Genomic DNA, 11504 nt, shown 5'->3' with positions numbered 1-11504 from the left:
ATCTGCAGCCAGCCACAACCTGGGCTTGTGAGAGAGCAAAAATGTGAAAAGTTAATGAGAGAAAATGAAAAAGTGCATTTTCACAATCTCATTTGGTTTCATGTCAGACCTGACCTAAAGAACCCAGAGAGTTCTTCATTTATTCTTTATTTCTTTTTAAATCTTCAGGAGCAATCACAAGTGTAGGTTGCACTGCTGTGGTAAATATTTCCTCCTGAGAGGAGTCCCTGATGTTGAGGACCTCAATGCAGCATTTGGTGCTTGTCCTGGAAAAATATACAGCTTTAGTGCAACATCAGCCAATAATTTATGTGGTCTTAGGATAGGAAATGTTGGCATCTCCTTAATTCTTTATTTGATCTTTGGCCTGGGACTGTAATTCAGTGTTTTACCTTCTGTGCAGGGCATGTGCTGTAAGTGCACTTTGCTTGCTTTGCTCTCACAGTGCTCTGGGAATGGGTTTTTCAGAAAAAGTAAATAAAAGCAAAAGGTGTTTGAGGAACTTTAATCTGCTTCAAGATGCTGCTTGAAATGATCTGGGGTGTAGGGTGGCTGCTGGCCTGAATTCAGGTCGGAAAAGAAACTTGTTATTGTTGTTAGCAACACTTCAGATATGAGCAGAGTCAGAAAAGCACTCAGACTGAAACCCATGGACATTTTTCCAGGGAAAAGCAACTGTGCAGTGTGAGTCATGAACATCTGTGGGAATTTCACACTTCCATGATCACATCATCTAAACAGCAACATTTAGAGACCAAACTTGCACCCCTCCATGCCCTCATAAATAAATAGAAATTATTTATGTAATATATATATATATAACAAATTATTTCGAAAATGGCAAACTTTATTCTGTTGAACTCAGCCCCTACAAAGGCTGCCCATCACAGAAGTGTAATCAAAAGATATTTTCAGCAAGGTCAGAAATGTGCTTTTACTGTTATTTCACCTTGCAGGCGCATAGCAGTATTAAAGTACTTTACCTACCTGTGACCTAGGCAGAACTTTAGCCACAGAAATTCCACTGCCAAAGTTCCCATTAAAAGTTTCTGCTGTTGGAAGATGAATTATCAACCACACTTTGCATAGGAAAAATTCTAAATTTAGCTGCTAGGGCAAAATTTATGATATTGGCCTCATTAAGAAATTTTAGTGCAAGACCATCAAGACCTAAGAATAGTATGAATGGTATAATGAACATTAAAGTCTTAATTCCCACAAAATACACACTTATTTGTGTGCTTAATTTACCTGTATCTGTAGGTAAATTCACAATTTTGCCTCTTAATTGCCTGTTGAAGTGCTTTGTTTAAACAAGATTTAAATCCTGTATCTCCCCTGGGATAGGAGATTGTCAGACTGCACAGAGCTGATATTTCTCCATTTCCTAATCCCTGTATCTCTGCTTGCTCATGAGGAGTTAGACCAGCACAGACTTGCAGGAATTGAAGAGGGTTACAGGTATGGCTTTTATGATATGGGCTGAAGAGGAAATATGATGCTTCTCTCTGCCCTTCCATTTGAAAATCTGGAATATATATATATATTTGAAAAGCTGGAATATGTTCCATTTTGGAACATATTCCAAAATTGATGGGAAATCCTCTTCAGGTAAAAGAATTGTTTGTCTGCTTTGCCTCTGAAGGAGGAGGACAGAATGATTTCCTAAATGCATCTTTATTAGATACAAGAGCCACAAAGGCAGTCTGGACTTATCTGGCATTCTTTATTTAGACCAGAAGGAAATAAAATAAATGAGTAATTTAGGCATTGGAGATGAGCACGAGTGTTTTCCTTGCCTGCCCCTACCTCTGTGAGATGCAGAACAGCTGAAATTGCAGCACAGCTGCTGTAATTACCCTGCAGGAGTGAAGGAAACCAGGCTGCCTCTGCAAGAGGTGGGGTTTGACCAGAGCTTCAATGGAAGATGCTGCAGCAACAGGACAAAGCCATCAGAGCATAAAACTGCTTTCAAAAATCCCCCCACAGTGAGATGGCAAAGTGAGCCCCTGCTGGCTTGAGCAGGCAGCTCAGCTGCACATCTGAGGTGTTGTTCTTGCTGTAGGCAAACCTGGAATAAGAGGTAAATTCAGATTTCAAGAGATGAGGTTGAGACTGAGCTGATTCCTGTGTTTCTCCTGTTGATTTTAAAGGACAGGGATTTTCCCCAGGTACCACAACTGCCTTGGTGCCCTGCTGGGACTCCTGGGGGAAGGAAAATTGGCAATAAAGGACGCTGAGATGTGGCCATTTAGCATTGCTGCAGGAAACCTCACAAGAACACACTTCCAGAGACAAATGTTATTAACTCTGAATCCAAGCCCTGTCTCTTTTGACTGGTATTAATTCATTTGATCCAGACATCTTATTAATGCTCATTTCTAAAGGGAACACCTATCCATGGCTGCAAATCACACACAAAATCATGCTTGAATATGGGCCAGGAGGGAAGAAATGTCCACAACAGACCCTTCCCTGCATCTTCAACCTGAATGTTTGCTTTTTGTCCCTCTAAGCCAGAAATGCTGTAGGTGCATTTATTTATTAAGTTCCTATGTACACAGCATGTGTATTTCAGTGTCTCAAAGCCACAGTTGAGTTCCCTGTGTTTTCTAATGGTTAAATGTCCAGCTGGTTAAAGAAACAACCAAATAATTGGGTCATTTCCAGCTGAATCCATTATGCAATAGATTCACACAATCTCTGTGGCTTCCCCAAGGTTTTTTCAAACTGGCACAGAGAGTACAAAATCATTAAGACAGCTTTACTGATTGGGTGGCAATTTTCATTGTTTCGTGAAATATTTCTTCAAGTTAAATAAAATGTATTGAAGCAATACTTTAAAAAGTAAAGTTTTTATGAATGCCATAAATCAGTTTCTTTTCCTGTATATTTTTTCAAAACTAGGCTGTCTTGATTATCTCCAGTAGCTTTAAGAAGCAGGGGACACACACCCCAACAAAATAATTTATCCAAAATTAAATTCTCAGTATGACTCAGAATTGTTTGTTTTTCCAGTAGTGATATGGCACCTTCAGGTGGATTTTGTTGTATTGTAATGGGTAAATTTGAGGTAATCAGAAGAGGCTATATTGAAAAATTTGTCCCCACCATCTCTGTACATTATATATTTTTGTTTTAGTCTACATGCTCCTCTTTTCATGCCTTTATTGATGTTGGAATTTGTATGCATGTGGAAAACATTTCTATTCCTAAAGTGTCAATATTCAAATATTTTGGCTATTAAGAGAAAACATAATTTTATTTTAAATAAAAATCAAAAGTCTTCTCTTGTGGAAAACTGCATGAATCCCAGCATTGAAAATAAATAAATATCTAAAGGTCTACGAATGTAAATCCTGCTGCTGTGCTCCCAGTTTGGGATGTCCACTGGACAAAGAGGAGCCAACAGTGGAAGAAAGTATTTTAATTTATTTTAATTTGTTTTCATTTATTTTCATTCAAGTATTGAATGCACCGTGCACCATGAGATTGATTTCCAAACCTGTCTTGAGGACCAAACTTGTTCACAAAGGCAGGCAGTTTCCAACAATGTAATTTACTCCCAGTAGAGATCTGTCAGAGCCTGAGACTTCTTCCACTTGGAGTATGATGAAAGAAGCAATACTGTACAAGGAAATGAAATTAAAACAATCAGACAATCAACCCAAAATCCTCCCAGCTATTCCTTCCTCTGCCTTTCATTACACATCCTGTTTCTTCTCTGTTTTGGATAATTGAATTGAAAGCTCTTTGAAATGAGGAGCTGTCTACATTTCAGCTCTTATGTAACTAAGATCACTCTTGGTACTTCAGAAAATATATTCATTTTTACTTTATGTCTTTACTACTTCTGGAGGAGACATTTGGCCCTGGATTTGTGTGAGAACTTCCTAAGGATGACCAAAGAAACAGCAGCATGAATTGACAGCCACATTTTGTGTCAATTGATTGTCACATTTTTCCTGAGGGATTTGTTTGTTTTGAACTAAGGAGGAATCTGGGAAATCTCACACATTGCCAGTTTGTGCCTAAAAATGCAAAAAACTGCATCTGAAAGTTAAATACAACCTGAAAGTTGAATACAACCAGGTACATTCCCACTGTCCAGGGCAGAGTCCCCATCCCTACAGGGATTTAGCAGAGGGGTGGATGTGGCATTTGGGGACAATAGTGGTGAACATTTCGGTGCTGAGGGAATGGTTGAACTTGATGATTTTTGAGGGCTTTCCCAACATAAATGAGTCTTTCATACTTTGATAACCTCATGACATTTTGAGTGATTAAAAAGCCAAATATTTGTCTGATGATCACAGAACAGATTTTTCCCAACCTCTTATCTTCCAAAGCCAGAGCTCCAAGCACTGCTTTGCTGAGGTAATGGCATTTGCTTTTCTGTCCTCAAGGATGTGCAGAATTTGGGGCTTAGAGAGATGGTCCTTGGGTCAGAATTGATCTGTTTGTGTTTAATCACCATCTCTGCAGAGCTCAGCTCTCTCTGGGCTCCCAGACCTCTGGAACAGATGCTGTTGTGCAATGGGAGTGAAGTTTCCAGAAGAGATTTTAATTAGAAACATAATTTCATACAGTAGCTTGGCATGAGTACAGGGAGGGGGAAAAAATATCCAAGCAAGAGATGAAAAAGAAAACACCAAAAAAGAAAAATAAAAAGGGCGTTTTACTGGTGAAAAGCACTGGACAGGAAATACTGTGCATATCTGTGAAAAACTGAAGCACAGAGCAAGCAGCAACAACTATCTGAGCCCCTGCAAAGGGTGTAAATCTGCATTGCCTCATTGCTTTTCTGAGAACTGCCATTCCTCATTGCCCTCAGCACTGCTCTGCTCCTCCATCCCAGCGAGGGCCCAGCCAGCTTGGCACTGCCGAAATCCAGGAACTTTGAATACTTGTTTGTTTTGTGTTGTTTTGGTTTTTTTTTTTTTTTTTCCTGTTCAATTAAAATTTAATCAATCTTTTGTTTTGTAGATTGCCCTCCACTTGGTCTGGAGACATTAAAAATTACTGACTTCCAGCTCCATGCCTCCACAGCCAAGCGCTACGGCCTCGGGGCCCACCGAGGGAGGCTCAACATCCAGGTAACAGCAATTCCTCCTCCTGAGTGCCAGAATGGCTCCAGGTTGTGCTGCTGAATAAAGAGAACCAGTGGATACTTATTGGTTCTGACTGCTTTGTCAGCTCATGTAATTCAAATGAAGGGGAAGCACTGGGGCTGTGGAAGGGAGGGGGTTTGGTGGATAACCTCTGGATTCGTGGGCTGGTTGGGGAAATCTCCAGGCTTGGTGTGCAGATCCTGACTCTGAGCAAGCAAAGGTGGAGGCAGCTCCCTTCCCAGCTGTGGGGACCCAGGACATCCCCCTGGCTGTCCAGGATGGCCAAGACCTCTTCCAAGGGGCTCAGAGACCCTGGCACGGAGCCCAAAACACCTGTGGGTTTGATTATGACCCATGAAGCAAATTACCAACCTTATATGAAGATCAGCAAGCCACAACAGTTTAAGGAGAATAATAGTGAAGTTACCACAAGGTGAAAAAGTAGATTTTGGGGGTTTTGGTATGGGAGTTCAGGGGGCAAGATGGAGGAATCTGGGTGTGTCCAGCCTTTCTCCTTCTTCTTCTTCTTGGCCTCCATCTTCTGCTGTGATGTCGGCACTTTCAGGTTGGTTTAGAGTAGAAGCTCACTGTCTAACATAGGTGACAGGTATTGGAATGTAATTGTGAATATTGTACACGTAGTTTTTAGTATAAAAAGATAACACCGCCCCGGGAGCAGGCAGAGTGCCTCTGTCTGTCCTGCTGGACGGACCTCGGCAGGGCAGGAAAAATTTTTTTATAGATAAGATACAATAAACAACCTTGAGACCAAGAAATGAAGAGCCCTGACTCCTTCTTCAAGCGCTGGGCTGGGAAAAGAGAATTTCTAACTTTTCTTGGGGTGACTCTGAGCAGCCAGAGACCCCAACACCCTGCTCCCTTCACAACCAGCCTGCAAGGAAGCTCTCACAGCAAGTTGCTTTTCTCTTTGTTGTTTGCCTGTAGTTAATGACAATGGTTAATTGAAAGTGTGGTTTCAAGTGAAACCCTTTCCCTAAGGCAGTTTTCTTCAGAAGCAGTGTTTCTACCATCCAAAAAATGCTTCACTTCAGAACTCTCTAACATAGAACCCTGTTTGGCTTCTTTTGCTTCAGATTAAAAATGTGTTCAGGTGCTTTGCAGGACCAAATGCCATTGTCCCATTTCTCGTGTTTATTATTAGGGCTGTTCTCTGAATTACAGTCTGTCCAGACTAAAAATGTTACTTAGCATGATAGAGCAAAACACTTAAAGTCATAAACAGGATATCAGCACCGAGCCAACAGTGAAAGATCTCTGGAGTTTATTTAATTTATCTTTCATTTTAGACCCCTGCATTTATGTTTCTCCCCAGCTGAAGGGTTTGATGCTTAGGCTGGGACTAGGAGGGATGAGCTCTAATCAGCAGTGCCACATTCCATGTGGTTCACTCTGGAAGAGGGATTGATTTTAACCAATCAATCTTTGATTTTTCAACCAATTTTTAAACCACTGTGCCTCTGCACAAACATCTGTCTGAGGAAAATACCTGCATAGCCCTCCTAATTTTTTTTCAGTGTTTGTTTTAATGTATTAAAGTTGGTCAGAAAGCTGAGGAAACCACTTTGGAAAAGGCAGCTGAGGGAGTGGCAGGCAGCCAGCCCAGAGTGGGAATGGGCCCAATCCAGATCTATCCAGGCCCTTCCTTTCCAACCCAGGTCCATGGAGTTGTGTGCAAGGTGAGTTCTCACCTGCAGCCTTCATACTGATTGACTTTGGAGAGCCCACTGAGAGATTTTTCTTCTTTACTTGATATTTTCTGCTGGGAAAACAACCCCTCATGATCACAAAAATGGAATTCCGATGACATTCAGGGGGGTTCTAGAGGAGTGCTTAGTTATTTTATTGCAGTCTTGTTTATTTAATGGCACAAAACCAAGGACTGTGATGCAAACTTCTGAGTTCTCTGTTGGTTCTGACTACTTGTTTTTCATGCTGCTGTTGAAGTTCAATTTATTTAAACACAAGACCACACTGGTTTAGACCAGGAGTCCGTCCAGTCTTGTCATCACCAGTAGTGTGTTAAAATAAATAGAGAGGTGATAAATAAATATATAATGTATATATACATAATAAATAGAGTGTTACCAATGGCTGATGTTTCCTCTAAATACAATCTCCAGAGAAGCCAAGGGCACAGTCTTTTACTGAGAAGCAAAGCAGAAGAAAAATGCCACTCAGCTCTTCCTGCAATTTCCCAAAGCTTGGATTAGACCAATTTTTTTTTTTTACCCCTACTGAAACTATAGATACAGTAATTTCCTAAACCCCCTCACCACATAGAGTTACTGTTAAAAAAATTTGGCTAGCCTTTATTTTTCTTTAAAAACAGTTTTCTTTGGGCTTAGTTAAAAATTAATAGCACTAAAGCTTTCTAAACCTGGAATCTGCAGGTCCCTGTCACTGGGGTTTCAGTGCATGAAGATTTGGGAATTTCACTCATATTTACAGGGAATTTTCTTTAGCCAGGGACAGGTGCTGCAGGTGGCTGATGTGCCAGGTGGCTGATGAGCTCCCTGGTGGTTTCTCTTTGCTGCTCAGCACAGGAGGGTGCAGTGAGCTGGGAAAGGCAAAAAGCTGCTGTGTTTTCCTGCTGTTCAGAGCTGTACTTGGAGGAAAACCCTTGGCCAGCTCAGAGACACTGCTGTGCCACTGGAATTCTGTGAACATGTTATGCTGTGGGGATGGTGACAAGCAGTTTTATGGGCTGCTGCCCCTGTCCAGTGATCTGCATTTCACCACGGAGCTGTCACAATGTTCTGGGACTGTGGTGCTCCCCCCCAGATTAATACAAAATCCTCTCTCTGCCCAACCTCATCATCTGATGCAAAGTCAGCTGAGAAGCTCAGGGCTCTCCCCAGGTAACTGGCACTGCCTCAGTTCTCTGAGAATTTGCAGAATAAGTGAGTTTTCCAAAGCTTGTCAGGGTTTGTTTTGGTTATTTCATTTTTCCTGTTTAGATTATCTGAAGCACATGAAATGAATCAGTTGGTGTGTGCTTTATTCCAGAGAAGGACAGGCTTAAAACTGGGTAAGACTTTGCAGGATCTGCTTCTCTTGTGCCCTTGAATTTTGTGGGCCCTGATTTTCCTCCCAGTCCTACCTGAATGTGGGGATTAAGGTGGGATTTCTCAAGGGCATGAGCCACATTAGTAGAGCCCCATATTCTGAAGATCTAACTGCACTAGAAGTACAACCAGGAGTAATTTAACATTATCAAGAGAAATCATGGCATAAAATAATATTAATTGAGGCTCTCTGCCTTCGGGGATAAAATTCATTAGTATTCGTCACTTATATGATAATTAAGAGTGGATAATTTGTCAAATTATGTTTCTTTCCTTTCCTAATTTTCCTGGTTGGAGAAATCCAAACACTGAAGATAACCCAAGTAAAGCAATTCCATGTCTGCAAGCACAGGCATTCGTGCCTAAAGGAAACCTCCCTGTGCCCAGAGGGGCTCCAGGAGAGCTGGAGAGGGACTGGGGACAAGGCATGGAGGGACAGGACACAGGGAATGGCTTTAAACTGACAGTGGGTAGATTTAGATGGATATTGGGAATGAGGAACTGTTCCCTGTGAAGGTGGGGAGGAGTGGAATGGATTTCCCAGAGAGGATGTGGCTGCCCCTGAATCCCTGGCAGTGCCCAAGGCCAGGTTGGACACTGGAGCTTGGAGCAGCCTGGGACAGTGGGAGGTGTCCCTGCCATGGCTGGGGTGGCACTGGGTGAGCTTTAATGTCCCTCCCAACCCAACCCATTCCATGGTTCCATGATTGTCATTCCAGGTCGTTGCTCCCTTTGAAAAGCTGCATTATCAAATCACAAGGAAAAGACAAAATTATTGAAGATTTACTTGCAGCCTGTGTGTTTCAGTTCTTCCCTGCTGGCAGTGGTTGCTATAAATACCTGTGATGAGTAATGCTCTTTTTTTTTTTCCCTCCCAAACTTCCAATGGTAAAATAATTTTTTGATCATCCTGCTGGGAATGGAAAAGAATTTAAGCAGAGGTGGTTTGATATTTGGTGTATTTTTACTGCTGCTCCAGCTGATTTGTGGCAGAAGACTGGAATTTCTTTCTTTATTTGAGTACATTTTGGTAGTATCATCTTTCTCCTCATTATAGAATAAAGCTTTTAGAACACTGATATTGTGAGCAAGTTTTTATTCTGCCTTGCACACATCTAATTTGGAAGAGAAGCATGAATTAAAATGCAAAGTCATATTATTTGTAAAGGAATTTATAACTTTCATCTTATTTTCTGGATACCTAATAAGCAGCTCATTTGGTTTAGCTGAATTACATTTTTCATCCTTCACACTTGGGAATAACTGATTTGTGAGTGACAGAAAAAATTCTCTTTTCCTCCATCCAAAAGGGTTTTGTGTTGTTTTGGTTTTTTTTTTTTTTTTTTTTTTCATAAGACACTGTATATTGAGAAATATTTTTGCATTTGGGTGCAAGTGAAGCACAAACTGGGTTAGACTTGGAGTTGTTCTTGAACATTCTGTGAAAGGAAAAAGACTTAGCCCTGGCCTCCAATTTTCATCAGCTGCTTCAGTTCCCTGCTTATGAAAATAATTTAAGTAGCCATGGCATAACTTGAATCTGCTTTTTCCAGTAATTCAATATGGGTTTTTCAAATTCAACACCTTACTGAGGAAAAATCTTGATCTGTATTATTTGCTAGAATACTTGGTGATAACTGTACCCATCTCTCAAGAATGATCATTTTCCCAAAGAAATTTAATAGAAATTCTGATTACTAAATACTTGATTGAGTCTATAAGTTTTTATTTAATGAAAACAGTTTTTTGAAGTGGCCATAGGGAAATAAAGCACCTTCAAAAAAAAAAAAATATAGACTTGAAGCTTGAGAGGAGAAATTGTAGCATAAATTTCTTGAGTTTTTTCCCTTCAGAAACATTTCTAAAAATAACTTCTAATTGATTAAACTCCTGTTTTTCACATAGCATTTTGTACTGATTAGACAAAGACACCTGCTTCTTTTTACCCAGTAAAAACCTTTTTTTTTTTTTTAGCTTCAGAGAAGCTGATATCAGAAAATAAGAGAGCAGGAAGAAGTAGCAGCATGGAGTTTCATCTTCTTCCTCTTCTTTTTCCTCTTCTTCTTCTTTTTATTTTGTTTTTTATGGTGTCTTTGCCCCTATTTAAGGCCAGAGTATTTTAAGCTGTGGATAACTAAAACTCCCCATATTTTATAAGCAACTTAAGCTGAAATTTATTTAAACCCAGTTGAAACCATGGATACTCAAGAATGTAATTTAGGTGGGAGGGTTTTTTATTTTAATAAGCACTTTTCCCATATTTTTTCCTCTACTTTCCACTTCTCATTGCAATCTGGAGGAGAGGTCTATTCCCTGATGAGCATCACAGCAAGGGAGATATCCTCAGTTTAAAAAGGGACAGGGATTGGGAGATGGAGCACTTGTTCTGCAGGAGCTGGTGGAATTTCCAGTGTGGAGGGATTAACAGGATGCTGGTTCAAGGTGCTCTGCAGATCTTAACACTCCCTGGCAAGGTTTTAAAGCCTCAGGCTACTTCAAATTCCATCTTACTTTAAAATGCATTGAAACCTTTTCTTGCCAAGGGTTATAACTCAGGTCAGTGACCATGTTTGTATTCTCATGTTTTCCCGTTGTTCTGCTCTCCCTGAAGAATTTGTCTCCCATTGTTAACAGGCTTTTTCTCTGTGTTTTCTTATTTGATTTTTTATACAAACTTCTCCTTCAAATATCAGAGCTAATGCATAGAATAGGGGGCTTAATTTAAATTTGGTAGATGTAGGAAAACAAGTCATTTTTAAGCTGTCTTATCTCAGACCTGAAAATGAGAAAATGAGAAATTTTAGGAATTGAATCAATCTTGTGGTTTGGAGCACTTCCTTCAGATGCCACACTGGGAAAAGGGATTAACCACTGCATCCTCTCTGAGTTAGAGCCACCTATTTGGGTAGAAAAAGTCTGTAAACCTCTTCATTTTCATTCGGGAAATATTTAATGATATCCATTCTTGGAATTGCATGAATAGCAATCATAAATCCACATAAACCACAGATGAAATACCACAAAAATACAAGTAGCCTCAGAGGACCACATGGCAAAGCTTCTGTGCTCTTTATGCCAGTATCCAGCTTGGTGCCAAACATTTCCTGGGCTTTAGAAGGAAAATAAATCTCTGAAAGCTTCAGATGCTATGTTTCATTAAATTCTAGTTCAGATTTCTTTGGAAAACAGCTTACCCAAAATACCTTCAGCTATTTCTTTGAAAATGCTGGGAAGGCTGTTTGTGGTGGGTTTCCAGCAGAAATTGGGATACAGATTGGTGCTCCAGTTGGGGAGCAGCCAGGCATTC

The 11504-nt window shown here is 40.4% G+C and overlaps 1 protein-coding gene across 1 annotated transcript in view; it reads left to right on the top strand.

Moving 5' to 3' along the window:
- Positions 1–11504, top strand: part of CPXM2 (carboxypeptidase X, M14 family member 2) — an 85181-nt gene that overhangs the window by 15256 nt on the left and 58421 nt on the right. Inside the window, exon 3 of the mRNA XM_031059883.1 lies at positions 4987–5096. Coding sequence (XP_030915743.1) covers positions 4987–5096 — 110 coding nt within the window. The remainder of the gene's footprint in view (positions 1–4986; positions 5097–11504) is intronic.

The sequence above is a fragment of the Geospiza fortis genome, unplaced genomic scaffold (genome assembly GCF_000277835.1).
Source record: "Geospiza fortis unplaced genomic scaffold, GeoFor_1.0 scaffold452, whole genome shotgun sequence".
NCBI lineage: Eukaryota > Metazoa > Chordata > Aves > Passeriformes > Thraupidae > Geospiza > Geospiza fortis.
The sequence above is the reverse complement of the archived record's forward strand: the minus strand, read 5'-3'. Positions and strand labels throughout refer to the sequence as shown.